At 43.5% G+C, this 27,297-nt stretch overlaps 1 protein-coding gene across 1 annotated transcript in view; it reads right to left on the bottom strand.

Moving 5' to 3' along the window:
- PCP4 (Purkinje cell protein 4) overlaps positions 1–22,512 on the bottom strand; it is a 68,302-nt gene extending 45,790 nt beyond the window's left edge. The window contains exon 1 of the mRNA XM_069566296.1: positions 22,437–22,512. Within this exon, the coding sequence (XP_069422397.1) occupies positions 22,437–22,445 (9 nt within the window). The 5' untranslated portion in view covers positions 22,446–22,512. The remainder of the gene's footprint in view (positions 1–22,436) is intronic.
- Between the last annotated feature and the right edge of the window lie 4,785 nt (positions 22,513–27,297).

Genomic DNA, 27,297 nt, shown 5'->3' with positions numbered 1-27,297 from the left:
CTATGTTAACTATCCTATCACCCTCAGAAGTTCTTTTTTACGATAATCTAAACTTCAATTCGGAGAAGGCAATGGCACCCCACTCCAGTACTCTTGCCTGGAAAATCCCATGGGCGGAGGAGCCTGGTAGGCTGCAGTCCATGCGGTCACTAAGAGTCGAACATGACTGAGTGACTTCACTTTCACTTTTCACTTTCATGCATTGGAGAAGGAAATGGCAACCTACTCCAGTATTCTTGCCTGGAGAAGCCCAGGGACAGAGGAGCCTGGTGGGCTGCTGTCTATGGGGTCGCACAGAGTCAGACATGACTGAAGCGACTTAGCAGCAGCAGCAGCAGCAGCAGCAGCAGCAGCAGCAGCGGCAGCAGCAAACCTCAATTATAAGATTATAAACACGTCAAGGCTCATCAACTATATAACTAAAAAGGATAATTTTATGTATATAAAATATACCTTAATAAAATTGATTTTTAAAAAAGAAAGAAAAGAATGTCCTGTTATCAGGCTGGCCAGGCTCTCCAGCCCTTTCACTTAGCAGCTGTGTGACCCTGTGCATGACACATGACATCTCTAAGCCTCAGTTTCTGCTTCTATAAACCGAAGATAACAATACACTCACATCATCAAGTTGTGAGAATTCAATGAGATTAAAACATTCACACTGCCTGGAGGAGATCCCTGAAAAAGTCAGCCTGCAAAGTAATGCAAAAGAGGCTTGGAAAGACAAATGACTCTTTGTCCCCATTGTATTTTTCTTGCAGCTCATTAACAGTGGCCCAAGGAGCTCAGCAAAACTTGAGGAAGGAGGAAGCCCAGCCCTCGTGTGCAGCCAGATGAACCCTGGAAAAGGGATTCCCTCGGCTTCTTCTGCACGTGCTCAGTTTCTTCTTCATGGAGACGTCAAATAAATATGATTAAATTAAGCAAGTATTTCATATGTCTATGTGAGAATCCAAAGACAGAAATATTGGTATTTATGATCTTTTTTTTTTCATAAAGTATGCAGCCTTCATCTGCTAGTTGTTAGGTTATGAATTTCAGTTGAATTTTCCTTTGCTTCTGCTGCACGTGTGTTTGTGTGTTTCATATAAATCACTGCCTTTATTTTTTTCTAGAAAGAGAAGATGCAAGAAGCGAGTAGATATGATCAAAGAAGGAAGGTGGAAGGAAGCTGGAAGGACCTAGTGACCCCTTTAACGTGTGTGCCTCTTACCTGATCAGCAGACTCCCTGAGCCTGAGGTTGAATAAAAAGACATGTGGGTTGACTCAACCTGCCTCAGCCACCTTTGGAAACCCCATAGATGTGTAGGATGCTAGAATGAGGCTCCGGGACCCTTCAGACAGCGCTCTCTCCATAATTCACTCTGTCCGGGTGTCCTGACTTATTTTATGTGTCTTAACTAACTTCACAGACTCTTGCCTGGACACTTGGTAAGAAAGGCAAAGCTTAGTCTCCATGCACTGACTGCTTGTGAGGAAGCACAGATGCTGACTCAGCCCTATCCGTGACTCTGCATGCCTCTCCGGGAGGGGCTATTCCAGGCTTTAAGAGCTAGAGTCTTTCTTTTCTGGTAATAAAGAAGCAGCCAGGTTTTTCTTTTTTTTTTTTTTTTTTTCCTCCAAAATCAACTAAAACCTAAATAGCTTCAGAACATGGTACAAGTCTGAGGTTGTGTACTTTGGGAAGACAGGGCAAGGCTTTGTCCTAAATCAGCTGTCATGGCTCAAGAAGTGAACTGAATCCTAGCCCACTTCAGTGAGTCTGGATGAATATTTGCACACCTATAGTAAGGAAATCTGGGCCTTCTTAGGTGGTGCTTGTGGTAAAGAACCTGCCTGCCAATACAGGAGATGTTAGAGATGAAGGTTTGATCCCTGGTACAGGAAGCTTCCCTGGAGGAGGGCATGGCAACCCACTCCAGTTCTCTTGTCTGGAGAATCCCATGGACAGAGGAGCCTGGTGGGCTACAGTCCATAGGGTCTCAAACAGTCAGACACGACTGAAGAGACTTAGCACAGCACAGTAAGAAAATCTATGAAGCAGGCAAAAATAGAGTATACAATATAATTACAAATAATAAACTTTTTACATATGCATGTGTGAGTATATATTTCTGGTGCTGTTTAGTAGCTTCAGTCATGTCTGACTCTTTGCGACCCTATGGACTATAACCCACCAGGCTCCTCTGTCCATGGGATTCTCTCGGCAAGAATACTGGAGTAGGTTGCCATTTCTTCCTCCAGGGGATCTTCCAATCCCTGCTTCTCTTGAAATAGCAGGCAAATTCTTTACCATTGAGCCACCAGGGAAGTCTGTGAGTATATACACATAGGTACAAAATACAAGTAGACAATGATCCAAAAAAAGTGAATCGAGAGAGATCAGAAAATGCTAGAAAAGCTACACTATATATAAAATAGATAACCAGTAAGAACTGACTGTATAGTACAGCAAACTCTATATTTTGTAATAACATATAAGGGAAAATAATCTGAAAAAGACATATTTAACTGAATCACTTTGTCGTATACCTGAAACGAATATAACATTGTAAATCAATTTATGCTTCAATACAAAATGAATACATAAAATGACTAAAAGAAAAAAAAGCTATATAAACCACTGGATCAGTTGCCCTATGGAAAGCTGAAAATTCTAGCTCACTCTCCACTTAAAACAAAAACACCGCCCCCACCATCCAGCAGCACCAACCAACTCAGTCTAACGCCTCCACTTCCTTCACATCTGATATTGCTGCAAATTTTATTTTCAAATCCCTCAAAAGTCCAGAACAACTTAATTTGCTGGAAAACCAGCCCAGGTGTAACTGAGTTGAAAGTTGCCTTCCAGGGGGCTGTTACAAATGAAGGAAACGGATGCTGTCAAACTGTTTCATGCCTGCACAGACCAACCCTGGATCCTACTATGGTGAGAACTTTTACTTCCCAAGTGCAAACATCATCCTTTAATTGACCCTTGACACATCTGCCCTGTATATCCTCTGACATCACACAGGCAAGGAGAGAAGGGCGAGGACATAGGGCTTTAGTGTAGGAAAAGTCTCTGGAAAAAATGGGCAGCTCAGAGTATTGATCAGAGTCAACAACCGCACTCAGTAAAGATACTTAAAATCGCAATTGGGGGAATTTTCCACATTGAGGTTATAGCTTAGCATTGATATGGTCTTTTAAAAATGTACGCTTTCCAAATGTTTTGAACCAGCTTTATGACTCCATCCTCAGAACAGTCCTGTGGAGTCAGCCAGCATCATTGATTTCTTGTTCAAGCATGTCCTTGAGTGGGCTTCTTCTGAGCCGGCCTGAAAACTCCATCTGATTCCTGGCTAAGACCCTCAAGCCACCCGCTTCCATGGTCAGGCATGGGCCATTCCTAAAGCCCTGCTTGGATGGAGAGAAATTATATGTAAAAGGCTCCAGACATGACAAAGGACTAATGGAATTACGTTTCATCGCTCTGTCTCTCAGTTTGGTTTGGTTTCATTTTTTTTGCTAAAAAGCAATCAGGCAGCCCCCATGTCCGCACCTTCTTGCCCCCACATTACAGGGCTAGCCTGTGGCTGAACAACCGACCCAGGGTCCCTCCCTTAGTAGGGCCTGAACTTGGTGTCACGCTCTCAAAACTCTTCACCACATTCAACATGAAACACCACATTTCTGCTTTTCACTCTCCCCTAAATTGTGTAAATAGTCCTGTCCCCACCGCCCCATTTCAGGCTCACCTGGACCTCCCAACTCTGAGCTTCAATCACCTTGAAAAAGGTTCATGGCAGAGGCGGATGGGAGCAAACGATGACAGGGCTGTGGCTTGTTTTTAAAAGTGAAAATGTTAGTCACTCAGTCATGTCCCGCTCTTTGTCACCCCATGGACTGTAGCCAGCCAAGCTCTTCTGTCCATGGAATTCTCCAGGCAAGAACACTGGAGTCCTGCTGCTGCTGCTAAGTCGCTTCAGTCGTGTCCGACTCTGTGAGACCCCATAGATGGCAGCCCACCAGGCTCCCCCGTCCAGGCAAGAACACTGGAGTGGACTGCCATTTCCTTCTCCAATGTATGAAAGTAAAAAGTGAAAATGAAGTCACTCAGTCATGTTTGACTCTTAGCGACCCCATGGACTGCGGCCTACCAGGCTCCTCCGTACATGGGATTTTCCAGGCAAGAGTATTGGAGTGGGGTGTCATTAAATTTTTTCATTTCTGACGGGGATCTGCTCCACACCTCTGCTCTAGTCCTGTCTCCTTGTCGTAACACTGAAGGGACACAGAAGCAGAGTGGGATCCCCTCGGGGGGCTGCTCATAATCCTACAGCTACTTTACACTGCATTAATTTTTTTTCAGGTGAGAATCCCAGATCATCATCCAAAATTCAACTGTGAGGGAGCTCTCAAATGTAGATCAGCCAAATCTGGTTCTCAGCAAGAACACAGCAGAAAAAGGATGACATGGAAATTCACAAAATAGTGCCCCCAGAATGAACCAAATCCTCTTTGAAGCTGGGAAAGATTAAATCTAGATGGAAAAAATAACAGTGAACTTGCAGGAAGGATTTGGTGGAAATACAAATTGACAAATTGCTGTATCTATTTTAAGAGGATATCTCAAAGAAGAAGTAAAATAGCTTTCTGAAGTATAGAACATTGCCAGAAATAATATTTGTGATGTGCCACTGTATTATCTCGATATTTTGACAAGATTTGTGCATATGTGAGAACTGAGCTATAAATACAGGCATGAGCCTTGCCCTGAACAAACTCCAAAGACAAGAAAATAATAATGGTTAAAGTTACTAGGTGGGACTTCCCCGGTGGTCCAGTGGTTAAAACTCCATGCTTCCTCCACAGGGGGCACATGTTCTATCCCTGGTCAGGGAACTAAGACCACACAAGCCGCATCACATGGCAAAAAAGAAAAAAATCACCAGAAGCTCAGATACAAAGTGTTTAGTGATATTCTGCCATGCACAAACTCTAATACCCTCACAGAAGGTAGATTACACGAATATCTAAATTCACGTGGGCATTTCTAACAATTAGAACACAGAATTTTAAAAAAAACACAATAGGCACAATTGCAAAAATCTTATCAACAGTTCTCATGTAATCTGCTTCTGAATTACTGAACAGATTTATTTTCTCTTCACACTTTAAAAGGAAGATGTGATAAGTCAATAGAACCTAATTCGTTATTGATAAGGATGGGGAAAATTCTAACATGTTTAAAGCAATTTATATCACTAAGCAGGAGTTAGAAATCAACTACTATCAGCCCTCCATATCCAACAGTTCCAAATCTGGGATTCATCCAACCGCGGGTTTTAAATATTTTTTTAAAATTCCAGAAAGTTCCCAAAAGCAAAACTTGAATTTGCTATATGCCAGCAACTATTCACTTTGCATTTATATTGTATTTATAACTATTGACATGGCATTTACATTGTATTAGGTGTCATAAGTAATCTAGAGATGATTTAAAGTACATGGGAGGATATGTGCAGCTTATATACAAATAGTATGCCATTTTATATAAGGAACTTTATATAAGGAGCATCTTTGGATTGGTAACCATCCGTGAACAGGGTGGTCCTGGAAATAATCCTCCTTGGATACCTAGGGATAATTGAACAATATCCTAATAGATGTGTATCCATTCATTGGACTTCATGACTGATAAACATGTGGCTCTAACATATATGACTTTTAAGACGAACCATTAGTTAGGTAGTTATTCAACCAATATGTATTGAGCCCCTGCTTTTGTCAGCACTGACTCTTTGGGGAAGTTTTCCTGATCATGTCCTTCTTCCCTTTCCCTGGCCAGCACGATGACCTCAACCAATGCTTCTCTTGCAGTTGGTTTATACAGTGAGTAGACCTCTACTCTGTATGGCCCCTCTCATTCAGTTAACTTTATGTGATTCTATCTCCCCCTCTAGCCTATAAACTCTTTGAGGGGTGGGGGTCCATTCACCCAGCATAATGTACAACGTATATGGATGCTTCATCAATGTAGTTGAATGGTATGTGCTGGGGAGAAGAAAGAGTGCAGAAGACACAATATCTGTCTTTTAAAGGTTTATAATCTAGAAGGCACACAGAAATTTGACAAGATAAGTGATTACTGATTACACGCATACCTCATTTTATTATACTTTGCTAATATCGTACTTTTTACAAATGGAATGTTGGTGGCAATCTTGTGTAAAACAAGTCTATTGTCATCATTTTTTCCAACAGCATTTGCTCATTTTGTGTCTCTGTGTCACATTTTAGTAATTTTCACAATGTTTCCAACTTTTTATTATTATTATATTGTCATGGTGATCAGTCATCTTTGATGTAAGTATGGCAAAATGATTACAACTCTCAGAAGGCTCCGGTGATGGTTGCCCTCTTTTTACCAATGCCTTTTTAATAAAGGTATGCAATTTTTCCTCATAATGCTATTGCACACTTAACAGACCACAGTACAATGTAAACATCACTTCTATATGCACTGGGAAACAACAATGTTTCTGTGAGTTGCTTTATTGAGATTTTTGCTTTATCATGACGGTCTGGAACTGAATCCAAAACACCTCCAAGGATTGCCTGTATGTGCAGTAGTTTTGACCATAGAAAGGGACTCTGTTCCCTGAGCAAACATTTTCTAAGAGTTTTTATTGAGAGTTCAGAATGGTCTTACACATTCAAACAGAGCCAGGGAGGTAAGGCAAGGAATGAAGGCCGCTGGTATAAACTCTAAGTCAGGGAAACTCTGCCAGGTGACGCAGAAGAAAACTTTGTGGGCAGAGACCTCCATGGTATTGCACAAGAGTAGCAATACTGACATTTACCAACTTCATGTGTGACGGGGGTGGGAGGATTGAGGGGGTTGGAGTGGAAAGTTGAATCTCTACAAGCAAAGAAGAAGCACCAGTGAAGGAGAGAATGACTTTGTCAAGATTTCTGTGGTTGTTCTTTTTTAATTCAAGACTGGAAAAGAAAAAAAAGGACAATATTATTTTTAATGTATTTCATGCCCAAGTCCTAAATGGAACTGGGACAGGTATAAAAGAAATTGGGCTATATCTAGGGTATGTCAGAAAAGGAGCAATTTAGTAGGATAGGAAAGGTAGAAGTGGAACCTAGCCTGACTTTTCCTTAAGAAGCTCTGTGATTTTGAATAAAATTAGCCTAGGGGCACTCAGTTCCCTATTTTAAATGACTATTTGGAATGAAATGAATATAGGGCCTCCTTTAATTCTCTGAATTCTAAGCAAGGCCATAGAAATGATCATCTTTCTCCAGGTCAAGAGTCTTTAAGCAAGCTGGTCGCGCCCCAGAAGGGCAGAGCAGCCCTGTTCAGCCACACAGGTTGTGCACTGCGCAAATCCAGGGAATGCCATTGACGTGAACTGTGGTGTGGGCGGCCCCTCTGGGTTGTAAGGTGCTCAGCACTTACAACCATGCCTGGTGAAGAGAATTCTGGAATGTCTAGTTATATCACTTTAGGACCTAAGATCAATAAGAAGGAAATCAGATTTTATCAATAACTAATATCTGGATTGATACCAACATCATCATTTGTATGTGGGAACGAGTGGGAATCCCACAACTGAGGATTGTTCAGAACTACCTCACTCTCCCCCACCCTATTTTTTTTAATTGAAGTATAGTTAAAGCGTCTGTCTACAATACGGGAGACCTGGGTTCGATCCCTGGGTCGGGAAGATCCCCTGGAGAAGGAAATGGCAATCCACTCCAGTACTGTTGCCTGGAAAATCCCATGGACAGAGGAGCTTGGTAGCTACAGTCCATGGGGTCACAAATAGTCGGGCACGACTGAGCAACTTCACTTTCACTTTCACTTTCACTTTTTAAATTTTAGTTGGAGGATAATTGCTTCATAATATTGCATTGGTTTCACCCACTCATCCATCTCACTTCAACTGACTCAAATTTGTTCCTTTTATTGGCTGAGTGATATTTCATTATATATATATATAATATATATATTATATAATATTATATATATTATATATTATACACCACATCTTCTTTATCCATTCATCTGTCAGTGGACATCTAGGTTGCTTCTATATCCTGGCTATTGTAAATTGTGTTGCAATGAACATCGGGGTACATAAATTGAAGTGTGAAAGTGAAAGTCGCTCCGTGTGTCTGACTCTTTGCGACTTCACGGACTATACAGTCCATGGAATTCTCCTGGCCAGAATACTGAAGTGGATAGCCTTTCCCTTTTCCAGAGGATCTTCCCAACCCAGGGATCAAACCCTTCTTTACCAGCTGAGCCACAAGGGAAGCCCAAATTGAAGCATAGTTGATTTACAATATTATGTTAGTTTCATGTGTACAGCAAAGCGATTCCGACATAAGTTGCTTCAGTCATGTTTGACTCTTTGCAACCCTGTGGACAGTAGCCTGCCAGGCTCCTCTGTGCATGAGATTCTCCAAGCAAGAGTACTGGAGTGGCAACACTACTGAAGAAGAGCAGGTTCCTTACAACTACTATATATATATGTGTGCGTGTGGGTGTGTGTGTGGAGGTGTGTGTGTGTGTCGGAGGGGGGGGTGTGTGTGTTATATTGTTTCAGAATCTTTCCTTTATTATGAGATATTGGATGTACTTCCCTGTGCTATACAATCGGACCTTGTTGTTTATCTCTTTTGTATATAGTAGTGTGTATCTGTTAACCCTGCTGCTGCTGCTGCTGTGAAGTTGCTTCAGTCGTGTCCGACTCTGTGCAACCCCAGAGACAGCAGCCCACCAGGCTCCCCCGTCTCTGGGATTCTAAGCACCTAATTTATCACTCTCACCCCACTTTCCCCTTTGGTAACCATGAGTTTGCTTTCTACAACATCCTTACTCTTGAATTGCTCTCTGAATAGCACTTTGTGCTGCACTGCAGTCCCTTGTGCTCTGGTAAGAGGATTTATATTTATACAGTTTACCTTTAACCAACCTAATCTCCCCATAGTGGGTAAGTGTCTTTAAAAATTCCTGCATAGTCACGATACAACATAGAGGAACTTGAGGACATGATGATAAGTAAAGCAAGCCTGTCACAAAAAGACAAACATTGTATAATTACACTTCTGTGTGGTGCTTAAAGTAGTCAAATTCATTGAGACAGAAAGCAGAAAGCTGGTTAACAGGGGAGAGAGGGAAGGGAAGGGGGAGATGTTTAAAGGGTAGAATTTCAATTTTGCAAGGTAAGAAATTTGGAGATCTGCTTCACAATAACGTAAATAGACAACACTGCAGAATTATACACTTGAAAATGAGTAAGATGGTAAATTTTATGGTATGTATTCTCTACAGGAATAAAAAAAAATTCCTACATAAAATCTTCACAGATTGAAGATAATGTTGATACTGCCAGCAAAAGGAAACAGTGAAATTGCTACCTAACCATTCTCCTATCAGAATGTCTTCACAAGGGCCAACATGAACTTAAAAACACAATCAACAAAATCAGCTCAAAAGAAGTACAGTTAACAACACTATTTGAGTTAAAGATTTTTATACCTTCCACCAGCAATTACCTCTCACAAGTATACATGGTGCTTGGAAATCTTGATTAGGGTTAATAAAGCCATCCATCACAATTAACAAAATACCTAGTGTATCTCATCATATTCTTCTTCATTTTAAGGTATATTTTTGCATGTTTTATAGCTGGACTTACTATATGAGCACATAAGCAAGCAGTAAGTGAAGTGAAAGTCACTCAGCCATGTCTGACTCTTGTGACCCCAAGGACTATAGCCCACCAGGCTCCTCTGTCCATGGAATTTTTCAGGCAAGAATACTGGGTAAATTATTATAAAATAAGTAAATAAAAAATTATTGTAAATGCATGCTCCAACCTTTTTTCTGAGATGATACACTGTCAAAATCTTTGAAGATTACTCTCCTTGAGGATGGATACCCACAGTCACCATGGACACCATTCCATCGGTCTGTCATGGATCCACAGGAGGACTGCAGAGATGGTTTCCCAGAAGCTGATCAGCTTTGAATGTTACTTTAAACACTTGTGGATGGTTATTACTAGAATACCAACAGCTAATGGAAAAGTCAAAGAAAAGAAAGGGCAAGATAGCAATAGTTTCACTAGGAAGAGAACAGAATCATTTCAAAACCCCCTTGAATTGGTTCAGCAAGGGGTTCCTGTAGCATAATGGTTTGAAGTTTTGCGTGTTCCATTTCCATCTACAGCTCTTTGAGACACATGAAATAAGAGGATTCTCAAAGAGGGCTCAACATGCTCCTCCATCTTAGATGTAGGCAGGTTTGCATCAACACCTGTCTACTTGATGTCTCACCCCTCCCAGATGAGGAGACCACCATTTTGGATGATCTCGGACTCACGGTTTGACCAGTTTATGGCCTCAGGGATTCTTTTGCTCCTCAAACATGTGTGGGGAAATGTGAAAAAGAAAAGCCTACGTACAATTAGCCATCTTGCCATGCTCAAGAAAATAAAGTGATAATTTCCTAACAACTCATAATTAAACAGTGCATGCTAAGTCTCTTCAGTCATAGCCAACTCTTTGCAATCCTATAGACTGTAGCCTGCCAGGCTCCTCTGTCCATGGGATTCTCTAGGCAAGAATACTGGAGTGGGTTGCCCACTTCCTTATCCAGAGGATCTTCCCAACCCAGAGACTGAACCCATGTCTCTTATGTCTCCTGCATGGGCAGTGGGTTCTTTTCACTAGTGCTACCTGGGAAGCCCAGGAAGAAAGTTTTCCTTCACCAGGAATCAAACCCTGGCCACAGCAGTGGGAGAGCCGAATCCTAACCACTAGACCATGAGGGAGCATCAAGAAAACAGTGAATACTACTTAATAAGGAAATGATAGGTTAGGAAACAACAGTTAGAACTGGACATGGAACAACAGACTGGTTCCAAATCAGGAAAGGAGTACGTCAAGCCTGTATACTGTCACCCTGTTTATTTAACTTATATGCAGAGTACATCATGAGAAATGCTGGGCTGAATGAAGCACAAGCTGGAATCAAGATTGCCAGGAGAAATATCAATAACCTCAGATATGCAGATGACACTACTCTTCTGGCAGAAAGTGAAGAAGAACTAAAGAGCCTCTAGATGAAAGTGAAAGAAGAGAATGAAAAAGTTGGCTTAAAGCTCAGCATTCAGAAAACTAAGATCATAGCATCCAGTCCCATCACTTCATGGCAAATAGATGGAGAAACAGTGGAAACAGTAAAAGATTTTAATTTGGGGGGCTCCCAAATCACTGCAGATGGTGATTGCAGCCATGAAATTAAAAGATGCTTGCTCCTTAGAAGAAAAGCTATGACTAACCTAGATAGCATATTCAAAAGCAGAGACATTACTTTGCCACTGAAGGTCTGTCTAGTTAAAGCTATGGTTTTTCCAGTAGTCATATATGGATGTGAGAGTTGGACTATAAAGAAGCTGAGCACAGAAGAATTGATGCTTTTGAACTGTGGTGTTGGAGAAGACTCTTGAGAGTCCCTTGGACTGTGAGGAGATCTAACCAGTCCATCCTAAAGGAGATCAGTCCTGGGTATTCATTGGAGGGATGGATGTTGAAGCTGAAGCTCCAATATTTTGGCCACCTGATGCAAAGAGCTGACTCATTTGAAAAGACCCTGATGCTGGGAAAGATTGAGGGCAGGAGGAGAAGGGGAAGACAGAGGATGAGACAGTTGGATGGCATCACTGACTCAATGGATATGAGTTTGAATAAACTCCGGGAGTTGATGATGGACAGGGAGGCCTGCTGCAGTCCATGGGGTCACAAAGAGTCGGACACGACTGAATGACTGAAGTGAACTGATACCTAAGAATCTTAAATTAAAATAAGTGTTATTTATAAATTAGTTTTTAAACATTGGAACTTAGCCACATGGTGTACAGAAAAGTGATTGGCTAAAAAAAATTTCAAAAAAGATCTTGAGAATAAGAAAAACTTATTTCTTTATCTTTACTCCCTGTTTGGTTAAGATCAATGTTAATGCGTAGTCTGTTGTCAATCTCTGGTGTCCTTTTCTCAGGCATTGCATAAAATTAAAATATAATATGAACTTATGGTTACTGAGAAGACTCTTGAGAGTCTCTTGGACTGCAAGGAGATCAAACCAGTCAATCCTAAAGGAAATCAGTCTTGAATATTCATTGGAAGGACTCATGTTGAAGCTGAAGCTCTGATACTTTGGCCAACTGATGCAAAGAACTGATTCATTGGAAAAGACTCTGATGCTAAGAAAGATTGAAGGCAGGAGAAGGGGATGACAGAAGATGAGATGGTTGGATGGCATCACTGACTCAATGGACATGAATTTGAGCAAGCTCCAGGAGTCGCAAAGAGTCAGACATGACTGAGCAACTGAACTGAACTGAATGGTTACCAAGAGGATAGGGTTGGGGGAAGAATAAATTGGGAGTTTGGAATTGACATCTACACACTTCTATATTTAAAGTAGATAACCAAAAACAACAACAAAGTAACTAGTCACTTCATTAGAACTTTGGCCATGCACAGGTATAGCATTATGGAAGCAGATGACCATTTCTTTGCTGAGTCATTCCACAGCAGCTTTGGACTGTAATAGCTGCAAAAGCATGGTCTCTGGGAAACCCAGATACAAACTCACCTGTCAGATCATCATAAACAAGTATTTAAAATTCCAGGCCACTGGGTGAAAGATTGCACTATGGATGACTTTCATGCAAAGATGGGCTCGATAAAGGACAGAAATGGTATGGACCTGACAGAAGCAGAAGATATTAAGAATAGGTGGCAAGAATACACAGAAGAACTGTACAAAAAGATCTTCACAACCCAGATAATCATGATGATGTGATCACTAATCTAGAGCCAGACATCTTGGAATGTGAAGTCAAGTGGGCCTTAGAAAGCACTACTACGAACAAAGCTAGTGGAGGTGATGGAATTCCAGTTGAGCTGTTTCAAATCCTGAAAGATGATGCTGTGAAAGTGCCACACTCAATATGCCAGCAAATTCGGAAAACTCAGCAGTGGCCACAGTACTGGGAAAGGTCAGTTTTCATTCCAATTCCAAAGAAAGGCAATGCAAAAGAATGCTCAAACTACCGCACAATTGCACTCATCTCACATGCTAGTAAAGTCATACTCAAAATTCTCCAAGCCAGGCTTCAGCAATACGTGAACCGTGAACTCCCTGATGTTCAAGCTGGTTTTAGAAAAGGCAGAGGAACCAGAGATCAAATTGCCAACATCCGCTGGATCATGGAAAAAGCAAGAGAATTCCAGAAAAACATCTATTTCTGCTTTATTGACTATGCCAAAGCCTTTGACTGTGTGGATCACAATAAACTGTGGAAAATTCTGAAAGAGATGAGAATACCAGACCACCTAACCTGCCTCTGGAGAAATCTGTATGCAGGTCAGGAAGCAACAGTTAGAACTGGACATGGAACAACAGACTGGTTACAAATAGGAAAAGGAGTACGTCAAGGCTATATATTGTCACCCTACTTATTTAACTTCTATGCAGAGTACATCATGAGAAATGCTGGACTGGAAGAAACACAAGCTGGAATCAAGATTGCCGGGAGAAATATCAATAACCTCAGATATGCAGATGACACCACCCTTATGGCAGAAAGTGAAGAGGAGCTAAAAAGCCTCTTGATGAAAGTGAAAGTGGAGAGAGAAAAAGTTGGCTTAAAGCTCAACATTCAGAAAACGAAGATCATGGCATCTGGTCCCATCACTTCATGGGAAATAGATGGGGAAACAGTGGAAACAGTGTCAGACTTTATTTTTTGGGGCTCCAAAATCACTGCAGATGGTGACTGCAGCCATGAAATTAAAAGACGCTTACTCCTTGAAAGGAAAGTTATGACCAACCTAGATAGTATATTCAAAAGCAGAGACATTACTTTGCTGACTAAGGTCCGTCTAGTCAAGGCTATGGTTTTTCCTGTGGTCATGTATGGATGTGAGAGTTGGACTGTGAAGAAGGCTGAGCGCCGAAGAATTGATGTTTTTGAACTGTGGTGTTGGAGAAGACTCTTGAGAGTCCCTTGGACTGCAAGGAGATCCAACCAGTCCATTCTGAAGGAGATCAACCCTGGGATTTCTTTGGAAGAAATGATGCTAAAGCTGAAGCTCCAGTACTTTGGCCACCTCATACGAAGAGTTGACTCACTGGAAAAGACTCTGATGCTGGGAGGGATTGGTGGCAGGAGGAGAAGGGGATGACAGAGGATGATATGGCTGGATGGCATCACGGACTCAATGGACATGAGTCTGAGTGAACTCCAGGAGATGGTGATGGACAGGGAGGCCTGGCATGCTGCGTTTCATGGGGTCGCAAGGAGTCGGACATGACTGAGCAAATGAACTGAACTGAACTGAACTGATGGATGAGTTGACATATTTCAATCTTGGAAAACCCATCATTGTCCTCAAACTGGAGAGGGAAAACCACTCAGAACAAAGGACCCCCTGTTCTCCGTTATAGCTCCATTATGGTATGAAAATGGCCCCATTCGAAAGTTCCATCATTTCATATTTCTTGGCTTCTTCCCCTTAGATGTCCTGCAAGGCCATTTTCAATCTGTGGATGATTACCTTCTTGTTTTATGATTCTAATTTGTCTTCCTTTTATTTATAAAGTGGCAGCTTGAGAGCAAAATATAAAATAATGGCATTTAGTTGGTGATTGATTTTTCCATGGACAATGTTATAAATATGGCCATGCGTTTCCCTTTCAGAAATGAATGAGAAGTATTTCAGTGAGATTCTGAAGCATAAATTTAGGGCTATTTGCAAGGCACAAATGACATTCAAGCAGATTGATGCCTGTAATGGGTAACTCATTGTTCACGTGAAAGAGCCCTGAAAGAGATGCTGGTTTATAGGTCTGGACCTTTGATGGGTGTGGCAAGCTTGTTTGGCTTATGTCACAGAACCATGAGCTATACAACATTCTCGTGTGTGTGCTCATTCGTGTCCGACTCCTCGTGACCCCATGGACTGTAGCCCTCAAGGTTCCTCTGTCTATGGGCTTTTCCAGACTAGAATACTGGAGTGGAGTGTCATTTCCTATTCCAGGGGATCTTCCCAACCCCGGATTGAACCCATGTCTTTTGCATCTCCTGCACTGGCAGGTGGATTTTTTATCACAGTGCCACCTGATACATTCAGGTATCCATACCCAAAAGGCACCTATATTAAATCAAATGAACAGCACTTTGCCATTAATTGTTTATACCTCACTTCATTCCAAAGACTGGAGGAATGGTAAGTAGTTTATGAGTAGGGAATATAGGAGAATGGATGCAGACCCCATAGACTGCAGTGTCCCGGATTCACAGTTCAATGTTCAGCTTCCAGGAGAACAAATATGAATTGACGTCTTTTGCATATGAATTGTCCTATATTCTTATTTCAAATATAAAGTAACCTGAAAAATTTAAACACACAACTATAATTAAAATATTTGTTTTAATGAATATTAACATTGATACTCCGTTAACTATTACGGTATGAATATGCAACTATAATTGAACTATTTGTTTTATTTAGTATTAACATTTGGGGCTTCATTTTAAGTATTAATTATAATATTTAAATACACAGCTTGCATTCTGTATTCTATATTGTGCCTTCAACAATATTCCAGAATTTATGATTTGACTATGATTGGGCGTATGGAGCTAACTTATTAAAGATCAGTTTGGACTATTTCTTATTCACCCTTAACCCCTAACTGTCTAATTGATTTTATATTTCAATACAATGGGCCTTTTTCAAGGTAGAAGTGAGCTCTGCCACATTGGGCTATCATCACTTTTGTCTAAATTTCACAGTACTTATCTGAAGCAAAATGGTCTCAATGGAGAAAAGCCCCAAACTGAAGGATATTAGAATTCTCCATTCTTCCCTCAGCTCCCTATTTTCCTTGACATTTTCCCAAATGTCAAGAGTTCTTTCTATTGAGATTCTTCTGATTTTTTCTCATTTTCTTTGCCAGCCACGAAAGTGTTTATTTGACATGAGTAACAATGCACCCATTTCCAATTTAAAAGAATTTAAATGGCAAACACAAGTTTCAAACCTGGAGGTAAAGAACAAAAGAGAGAAATTTTTCTCTCCAAATCTACCCAGACCACAAATCTCAACAGTTAGAAAAGAGGGTGCTGGTCTGTTGGTTACAATAACTGATAAATCCAGACCCCCAAAAGCCATTTGATCTGATTCATCCAGTAACTGAACATCCCCAAGTGCCAAACCAGGAGCTGGGTCTGTGGATGACTTCAGAAAGTTCACAGTCCAGGTAGGATAATTCTAATATATAAAATGCAGCCCATACTAGCTATGGTCTGGATGTTTGCATTCCGCCAAAATTCAAATGTTGAAATCATAACACCCAAAGGTGATGGCATTAGGAGGTGATTAGGTTGTGAGGCTGGAGCCCTCATGAATGAGATTTTGAGATTTTGTCATTGTTGTTTAGTTGCTAAGCTGTGTCTGATTCTTTGCAACCCCATGGACTATAGCCTGCCAGGTTCCTCTGTCCATGGGATTTTCCAGACAAGAACACTGGAATGGGTTGCCATTTCCTTCTCCAGAGGATCATCCCAACCCAGGGATAGAACCCACATCTCCTGTGTCTCCTGCATTGGCAGGCAGATTCTTTACCTCTGGTGCCACCTGGGAAGCCCAAGGATTTAACAGCCATATTTAAACAGCCCAGTATAACAGGGATGCTCTAAGGACCACGGCAACCCACTCCAGTATTCTTGCCTGCATTGCAAGTGGGCTCTTTTACTGCTGAGCCACCTGGGAAGCCCATAAATGGAATTAGTGCCTTTATCAAAAAGACCCCAGAGGACTCAGTTGCCCCTTCCAACAGGTGAGGATACAGTGGGAAATCTGCAACCCAGAAGAGACCCATCACCTGAGGATGCCAACACCCTGATCTCAGACTACCAGCCAGCCTCCAGCACTGTGAGCAATAAATTTCTATCTTTTATAAGCCACAGTCTGTGGTATTTTGTTGCAGCAGCCCAGACAGATTAAGATAACACTTTAACAACATGATCTTTAATGCACTGTTTTATAAAAATATTAATCAAATACAATATAAACCTGTGCATACGCATCCCCTAAAATCTTTCTATTCCCCACTCTGAAGCCTTTTCTAGAAAGCCATTCTAAATTAATGGAAAGCCCCAAGCTTGGGTTCATGATGTTATTCAGATGTTCAAATAGTTCAGTGTGCCCAGTGAATCAAGAACAGAAAGACCCCAAACAAACTGTGAATGCCTTCCACCTCTGAAAACACTTCTGACAGAGCTCTGAGAGCAGAAATTAGAATTTTTAAAAATAATGCACAGAACGTGTTCATCATAAATTCAAGGCACTTTCCATTACAAAAGCCCATGTTTCCTCTTCATCTTGATCACATTATTCCACTGAACCTCTAATTGTGAGTCATTTATTCAATTTTCTTTCTAAAAAATATCATACATCTTGCATTCTGTCATTCTTAGAATTCAAGAGAGAAAAACAATGAAACTTCTTAATCCCACAGCGCCTGTTAATGAAATGCAGGATTGGGGAAATCAATCTTAGAGCAATCCATTACCATCATCAGCCGAACAAACACACTTTCTTGCTTCACTGGCCTCTTCCTACTTAGGTAATGTTGAACCTCAGACCCAAGTTGTAATTGGAGTCTTTCTAGACCTAATGTCCCCAGTTAGAACATCTATCATTCTATGATCCAGCGAAACCATATGCATCTTGCTGGGTCTTTCTGTATCTCAGCTGCAGGGCCATCCCCAAATGAGGTTAAAATTGCCTAAGAAGTTGAATTTTCATTTGACCTTTTCTTGCTAAGCCTTTTAGGCCAGCTGCAAAATCCACATTTTATGCAGGTATCCTCAGGATCTGTGCTTAACTGGTCTAAGTTATACAGTTCCTTGCAAACCTATTACTCACGCATTGGCATCTGTTTCAGCTTGCTATTACATCATAGGAAACACAGAACTATGCTAATTTTCACTTTAGACCTGTTTCATCTTACTATTTCTCTCTCCAAAGGATTACCCTGAATGCTGGTTAGGTAAACCCTAAACCACTGTCATATGCAAATTTTAAACCAATGGCTACCTTTGAAAAATAAAGTCATGTCTTGTCCATCCCCTCTACCCCTGATATAAGTGGCATAGCTTCCCCCTTGCAGTCTCTTTCCAAAACAATGAGGTTCACTGCTTGATTCTTGCTTCAGAGATTTAGTGTATCAGGCAAGTAGCTTCTGATTCAGTGCTAAGGATACACTGTGTGTGTCTGTGCTCAGTCATGTCCAACTCTTTGTGACCCCAAGGACTGTAGCCTTCCAGGCTCTTCTGTCCATGGAATTTTCCAGGCAAGAATACTGGAGCAGTTTACCATTTCCTTCTCCAGGGGATCTTCCCAACTAAGGGCTCGAACCTGCTTCTTTTACATCTCTTGCATTGACAGGAAGGTTCTTTACCACCAGTGCCACCTGGGATACACATGAGGGTCTAAAGATTTGCCCTTTAATTCCTCATTGTGTTCAAACCAGCCCTGGACAGGTGCAGTCCTTTTGTCACTGCCAATGTCTGGATGAGAGAAAGGCCCAGAAGCCTGGCACCAAATTGCAACATCCCACTGAAGCCGATGTTAGAAAAGAGACCATGAACAGCAACAAGGAAGGGTCAGGAGAACACTTTCCCAAAGGGGTTTCAAGTCTAATTCACAGCGGTCAAGGGTGTATTATGCAACGGGGAACACCCCACCGCCTCACAAAAAATACATGTCATTTTGCAAAGCCACTCTCCAAACGTGCCATTATGCATTACATTCTTGCTCCTGGCTCTACTAAAATCAGTTCTTTTGAAAAGCAACTTAAAAAGACACCTGAATGAGAAAATGGTACTGACTGTCATTATTGGGGGAACTTATTTCAAATGATATTATTAGGTCACTAAACAAAGGGAGCCTTTTTCGTCTCCCTGTGTGGGAAATCCAGTGGGGAAAGATGAGAATGCATTTTGTAAACTTCAGCTGTGGTGGTTAGGATTTCTGATCCAGCAAATGTACCTAAGCCTGCATCTTAATCCCTGCTAAGTGATCTTGCAGCTCATCTCGTAGATTGCTCCAGGCACCTTGACACACTTTAATACCGAAATGCAAATGAGACACCCCCACCAACCACCTCCACTCTGTCACGTTGCCCTAAATTTGGACTTTACTTGCCTTGCTACATGTGAGCTGCTCTTTTCAATCACATGCCATTTCCCCCATAAAGCGTTGTCAAAAGGGAAAAAGAAGATGTGTTGTCCTAAAGTCACCCAATTTGAAGCAAGCTGCAGGCTCAATCCCCTCATGAAAGGCTGCAAGAACTCAGAGAGCCCACTCCAGGGAGCATTTAGCCACTGGGGAGCCTCTCCTCCCAGCCCAGCTGTGAACCTCAGAATTTCTAGAGCAGGAGATGAACCCAAACATCTGGAGCAGGAATGAGGTACCCATCAAAATAAAATAAAACCCAAAGTTGTAGGAAAGTCTGAGAAAATCCGCTGCTTTGACTCTCTGGGGTAATTAGTTACATGGGTAAGTAAATGATCATCTGAAATCCACACCCGCCTGAGAATTATTAAAACCAGAAGCCACGTGGAATTCATCTAACTAAAGAAAGGCTTGAGGAGAAGGGAGGGGAGATCCAGTCCTCTACCCAGAAAGGAGCTTCTGTTCAACTTTATTAAATGTTTTAAGTAGATTTAAGTTTGAGTCAAAGGACCAATTCCCACTCTCCAGTGAGAACACTCCCAAAAGTGGGAGATGAGCCAGGGAGCTGGTCACCCAGAGGATGGGGCTGCACGTGACCTGAGCAGGGAACCTATGTCGGAGGAAGAAAGGGGGGCTGGATTGAGGTGGGTGGTAGCAAAGGGAGGTCAAGGTGTGAGACACTGTGGGAGTTTATCAACATTAAAGGAAAGAGGCAGAGTTCTTGGAAGAGCCCGGCAAGGCATCTGAGAGATGCTGGGGGGCAGGGCCGTGGTTGCAGAACTGCCCTAATTACAGGTTCAGCAGAAATGAGGTTGTGATCCTAATGATGGGTGAGCTCTGGGATACTTGCTGTCTCCCTGAGGACCCACAGTTAAGTGAACACTGCCAAGCTGAGGCATTCTAGAAAGCTCCAGATGCTGAGCAGGGAGACTGCTGAAGATGGGGGTGACAGCCAGAGGGGAGAACCAGCAGGAAGTTCCCCACTCCTGAAGAGTCCCCTTTAGCCAACCTAAACGAACACAGGGAGGCCCCTGGGCTGCACAGGTTTCTAAGCCCTTCTACATGGACCTATTAAGTTGTATAAAAAACCCCACTCTACACAGTTGTTCATGCTACTTGCAAGCAAGGTGAGCTGGTGCAGAGAAGCTTCTAGAATCTCCGTTGAGTCTGTAGAAAGCCCCTCAAGTGAGCATTCAGGACCAGGAGGCCCAGCTTCCTGGCCTCACCCCCCACCCTCACCCCCTCCCTCCACCTCTTTCTCCTTCTCTGGCAACCATCGTTCACATGGACCAGGAAATTCCATGTGCCATTTGGACATCAAAACCCACCCAAGTCCTGACTCTACCCTTCACGAGCTGGTGGCTTTGAGCCAACTGACCTTAACCTGTGCCTCAGTTTCCTCGTCCATCAGTTGGGAATCATAACAGCCCTCACTTATTTCCAGATGACGCTAGTGGTGAAGGACCCCCCCTGCCAATGCAAGAGGCATAAGACCTTTGGTCGGGAAGATCCCCTGGAGGAGAGCACAGCAATCCACTCCAGTATTCTTGCCTGGAGAATCTCATGGACAGAGGAACCTGGAAGGCTGAAGTCCATAGTGTCACAGATTCAGACACGACTGAAGCAACTTGGCACGCACATGGTAATTCTATTCTAATTCACGGGGTTGTAAGGAAGTTCAAATAAGACAATTTGATACCCCGCTTGGTTCTAAGGATGCTGGGCAAACAGGAGCTGCCATGGCGGTCACCTTGTTGCTGCTGCAATAACCCTGCCTTCCCTTCTTCCATCCATACTTGCCCTCCTCCTTCCCCTTGGCTCCATCCCAAACCCAATTCCTAACTCTCATAACACTTTGCCTGCTCCATCTTCCTGTCATGCTTGTATCAAAAGTCACCCATCAGAGAAATGGAAGCAGGAAAGAGGCATTTTATTGCTGAAGTTGTTAATTTTACTGTGTATATATATATATATATACATATGTATATATATGTAAGTCATTCAGTCATGTCCGACTCTTTGTGACCTCATAGATTGTAGCCCACCAGGCTCCTCTGTCCATGGGATTTTCCAGGCAAGAAATACTGGAGCGTGTTGCCATTCCCTTCTCCAGGGGATCTTCCCAACCCAGGGATCGAACCTGGGTCTCCTGCATTGCAGGCGATCCTTTATATCAAAAGTCACCCATTAGACATATGAAAGCAGGAAAGAGGCACTTTATTTTTAAAGTTGTTAATTTTACTGTAGATTTCCAAAAAAGGTTCACCCGTCTGTTAAAAAAAGAAGACAGACAAAATAAAAGATCTAAAAAGTAACGATGTAAGTGCCAACCAAAAGGAAATGAAAGTGGGTTTGTCTTGGTTACCAAGTGCAAATTAGAGGGTAATGCTATACAACCCCAAATCTGCCTTTTCGTAAAGACAGAGAATACGATCTTTTTAAAAATACAGTGAGCATTCAGTTTGCCCCCCAACAAACTCTCTTCTGCGTAAACAGATGCAGCTCAGTGACTTTCAGTTGAAAACTGTAGCCCCTCTTCTCCCAGGGTCTCTCCCATCTTAGACCCACACAACCATACACACAGATTTTTCGTGGTTCATTGGACTTGCATTTCTCTCCTGGTTTTACTGTGATTAACTGCAGATGTAGTTTGTACAGGCAAGGTTTCCACAGGATCATGCAATGCAATCCTTCCCTTGCTTCTCTTCAGAGGCTGACTTTCACCAGATGGCCAGCCTGCTCACATTCTGAAAGGTACCCACCAAGGAAGACATGTGAAGACCCACACACCTCAAGAGGACAAATCTTTGCAAGAGACTAAAAACACTCACTCAGCCTTCTCTCCTGAGGTCTAAATCCCAAAGCACTTTCCAACTTACAGTTCAATCAGAAGCAAACAATGAAGCCCTTTCATTTTGAATTTGTAAAAGTTGCAACTTAACCAATTTTTGCACTTGCCATGCAAACCCAGATAGGAACAGAGTCAGGCTTCCAGGTAAATAGCTCCAGGGTCGACATGCCCTCACCACTCGGAAGCCCTTCACATTTTCTGAGTGTAACTTTGCCCCGTCTCACCCCCAGGTTTCCCTCCCAGAGTGGAAGCCCCACTCACCTCACTCATGATGCTGTAACAACGGGCAGCTCCGTATCCTCACCGGCCACACGGAGAGCACTGCTCAGGGGTCGCTGCTCCCGGTTCTGGCTTTTCTCTTAAAAAGGGCTGCCCGGTGGCATCATGCTTCCTCTGAGCCAATGAGATTCATTCACCTGTCTGAACGCCTGGCAGATATCTGAGAGCTCCCAGGGCCACCTAGTGGAGCAAAGGAGAAAGGCAGGCTGGGTTAGGGCTCCTAGCCCCACCAGGGAGGGAAAGGACAGATGACAAGATAGTCTAAGTAGGAAGCACAGAGATCATCACAGATTTGTCAGTCTTCATAATTCCAAGGGGTACGGGGTTGAGATACATGGAAAATGCGCTGTCAATGTCGGTGAGCAGAAGGTTTGTTTTTGGAAGGAAGAGCAGTTCTGAAAATCCCCCTGGTTTACTTGGGAGGCGCCTGCCCTTCATAGCACAATCTCAGCTTTCAGAGTTGAACATTTTCTGCTCCTCCTTCTCCAACCCCAAATCTGCCAGCCTGCCTGCGCCCCAGGTACTCATCTCCAGCAGGAGGAAGTGAGCAGTTGGAGTCATGGACTTGGAGAGTCACACTGTGAATCCTCAGAGGAGAGCATCCCCCCTCTCCCCAGCTATTCCTATGGGTGTGATAGCCTCACCAGTGCTGGAGGAGACTTGGCTTTGACCCTGGAATCTGCCCATCCAGCCTGGCAGTGAAGATCCTTTTGCCCAGGTCTGGACTGCTAAGCTGAATCTCCAATACTTTGGCCACCTGATGCAAAGAACTGACTCCTTGGAAAAGACCCTGATGCTGGAAAAGACTGAAGGCAGGAGGAGAAGGGGACGATAGAAGATGAGATGATTGGGTGGCATCATCGACTCAGTGGACATGAGTTTGCACAAACTCCGGGAGTTGATGATGGACAGGAAAGCCTGGTGTGCTACAGGCCATGGGGTCGCAAAGAGTCAGACACGACTGAGCGACTGAACTGAACTGGACTGCTAAGACCCTGAGCAGCATCTGCGTAGGCCTTTGATTTTGACAAGGCAGATGTTACAGAAGGGAATGCAGCCAATCCTCAGACCTGAAATACATGTGGCTGCCCATCTCCTTGGTCCATCACTAGTCAGGACACCTGCCTGCAACTTGCTGGTTTCAACTGGGTCCAGATTCAAGTAGGAGCCTCAGCATGCTAACAAGAATGCCTTCTCATGGCAAATACTTCAAAGAATAAGAGTATCACCTCACATGTAAAGGACCCACCAGAGATGCAAGCATATCCAAGTGATGGCTTCCAAACAGCTGGTGTAGACAAATAAATGAGGACCTGGGTCCCACAGTATGATCCTCAGATGCTCCATGGGCTTCACCTGTCACCTGGAGCACAGATACTCTATCCACAGTCGCTCGTGGAATTGATGTTAATCAGAGCCCTGTCTCTGACTCTCTCCATTTCCATCCAGCCATCACCCCAGCGGCCTCTCCCTCCAACATCCTCCTCCACAGCCCCTCCCTCTCTCATCTGACACCCCAGAGGGCTTTCATGCCACCTCTATGCCTTCCTTCTCCAGGCTTTCTGTTCCCAGCAGGCACCCCCTCCTCTCCATCCCAACAATCATGTGAATCCTAATCCTCTCCAAGTTCTTTCCTGATCATCCTTACTCACTGCCTGGGGATGACCCACATGACTGCTTGGGGGTGAGGTCCCACCAACTCTGCCTCACAGCCACCCTGAAATGCAGATATCCTAGGGGGACCTGGGAGTAGTTGGGTGACCTACTGTTTGAATCCCCACCAGCTGGATCCACAGAAGCTACTTTCTGAGTTTGGAGAAGGAAGTAAGAAGTGGTAACTGCAGGGCAGGTGCAAGATTTAAGGAGGCACTCACTCTCAAGTTCCTGCAAATGCCAGAGCTGCGCTTGCTCAAACCTGAAGGCTGGTGCCTCTTTAAATTGTGTGCCCACTTTGGTCTTGGCCCTGCTGGCAGGTCCCCAGTTCGCAAGGGGAGGGTTGATGAGCTTCATATCAAAGACTAAAAGTGAGGTAAAAGGAGAGAACAGAACCCCTCTGGGCACAATCTAAGAAGAAGCTTCTACATGGATTTTGCAGAGTGTTGGAGCCAGAGATCAAATTGCCAACATCTGCTGGATCATTGAAAAAGCAAGAAAGTTCCAGAAAACATCTATTTCTGCTTTATTGTCTATGCCAAAGCCTTTGACTGTGTGGATCACAATAAACTGTGGAAAATTCTGAAAGAGATGGGAATACCAGACTACCTGACCTGCCTCTTGAGAAACCTGTATGTAGGTCAGGAAGCAACAGTTCGAACTGGACATGAAACAACAGACTGGTTCCAAATAGGAAAAGGAGTACATTAAGGCTGTATATTGTCACCCTGCTTATTTAACTTTATGCAGAGTACATCATGAGAAACACTGGGCTGGAAGAAGCACAAACTTGAATCAAGATTGCCGGGAGAAATATCAGTAACCTCAGATATGCAGATGACACCACCTTTATGGCAGAAAGTGAAGGACAACTAAAGAGCCTCTTGATGCAAATGAAAAAGGAGAGTGAAAAAGTTGGCATAAAGCTCAACATTCAGAAAATTAAGATCATGGCATCTGGTCTCATCACGTCATGGCAAATAGATGGGGGAACAGTGGAAACAGTGGCTGACTTTATTTTGAGGGGGCTCCAAAATCATTATAGATGGTGACCGCAGCCATGAAATTAAAATATGCTTACTTTTTGGAAGAAAAGTTATGACCAACCTAGACAGCATATTAAAAAGCAGAGACATTACTTTGCCAACAAAGGTCTGCCTAGTCAAGGCTACGGTTTTTCCAGTGGTCATGTATGGATGTGAGAGTTGGACTGTGAAGAAGGCTGAGTGCCGAAGAATTGATGCTTTTGAACTGTGGTGTTGGAGAAGACTCTTGAGAGTCCCTTGGACTGCAAGGAGATCCAACCAGTCCATCCTAAAGGAGATCAGTCCTGGGTGTTCATTGGAAGGACTGATGTTGAAGCTGAAACTCCAATACTTTGGCCACCTAATGAGGAGAGCTGACTCATTCGAAAAGACCCTGATGCTGGGAAAGATTGAGGGCAGGAGGAGAAGGGGACAACGACAGAGGATGAGATGGTTGGATGGCATCACCGACTCAATGGACATGGGTTTGGGTAAATTCTGGGAGTTGGTGATGGACAGGGAGGCCTGGTGTGCTGCGGTTCTTGGGGTCACAAAGAGTTGGACATGACTGAGTGACTGAACTGACTGATGGAGCCAGAATGCACATTTCAAGATGAAAACAGAACAGATAAATACAATGAGCAGTGTGAGCGCTGGATGGAAACTTCAGAACCATCGAGCACAGGCTGCCCAAGGAGGCTGACACAGAAGCACTGGGTCTGAGCCCTTGTCTGAGCCTTGTGAACACCAGTGAGCAGGACCACGAAGAAGAAAGAATCAGGAGTCTCTCCATGGCTTGTGACCCCACCTTCTTCATTTAGAGCCACTTTACGAGGGAACTATATCTGTAGAAAGTCCCTTTTCAGTGGGAAAATTGGTACATTCATTATAATAATTCCTATTTCACAGAGCAAGATAAATGGGTTTAATATATAAATTAAGCATGTACATACATATCCTAACCACATGAAGCATTTGCAAGCTCTCAAAGCATCTGCCTGCCAGCCCATCCTGACAGCATACTCCTCAAAATTCTGTCCCCAATTTCACACACGGGAGAACACAGATAGGATGCCCTTAGGACTCCCCAGGGGCTTAGGAAGGGGAGTTGGGAAGAGGAAGGTCAAGGTCAAGAACCAGGTCCGCAGTGCCGCCCACTGATGTACTGCAGACCGGAGGAGGGAGGGCAGGGCTCCCTTCTCCCCTTGAGGTGTAGAACCACATCCTCCGCAGGGACGCCTCAGTGGGTGGGAATTCTGAGCACCGTAGGCCTGGAGGGGGAGGGGGGGGCTCTCCCAGTGGGAGTCTTGGCGGGTCCTGTGGTTTGCAGGCTGTGCTTAGGCAGAGGAGACAAGAGAAGGGACACGGAGCGCCAGCCTGTGGTCTGCTGCCCTGGCTCTAGCACAGACACACATATGGAACCGCAAGAGCTTGGGGTTGGAGAAGCAGTGAATACGTCATCGCAGGAGCTTCCAAGAAGACGGGCTAGGATTGGTGGCGCCCAGAGGGTGGGCTGTGGCTTTACTGAGTAGAGCCTACAACTGTTTGGGACAAAGCAGGGGATTATGAAGGTTATGAAAGAGAGGGTGAATGATGTTATAGGCTGAACTGTATCCCCCCAGAATTCATGGCTCCCCAGGTGGCGCAGTGGTAAAGAATCCACCTGTCAATGCAGGAGACGTAAGAAACGTGGTTTGGATCCCTGGATCAGGAAGATCCTCTGGCAGAAGAAATGGCAGCCCACTCCAGTACTCTTGCCTGGAGAATCCCACAGACAGAGGAGCTTGGCAGGTTACAGTCCCTGGGGTCAAAGAGTCGGACACGACTTAGTGACTGAGCACAGACACAAAATTCATATATTAAGGTCCTAACCCCTTGTACTCCTGAATGTGACTATACTTGGAGATAGGGTCTTGTAAAAGGTAACTAAGGCAAACTGAGATCCTATGGGTGGGCTCAAGTCCAACAGGTTGGTGTCTTATCAGAAGAGGAAATCTGGACCCAGTCCCATTTCAGAGAGGAGGACACAGGGAGAAGAGTCCTCATTTCATGAGCATACAGGGAGAAGATGGCCTTCTGCAAGTCAAGGAGAGAGGCCTCAGGAGACACAAGCCATGCCCACACCTTGATTTCAGACTGCCAGGCTCCCCAACTGAGAGAAAACA

The sequence above is a fragment of the Ovis canadensis genome, chromosome 1 (genome assembly GCF_042477335.2).
Source record: "Ovis canadensis isolate MfBH-ARS-UI-01 breed Bighorn chromosome 1, ARS-UI_OviCan_v2, whole genome shotgun sequence".
Taxonomy (NCBI): Eukaryota; Metazoa; Chordata; class Mammalia; order Artiodactyla; family Bovidae; genus Ovis; species Ovis canadensis.
Note: the sequence above shows the minus strand (reverse complement) of the source record. Positions and strands in the feature narration are given on the sequence as shown.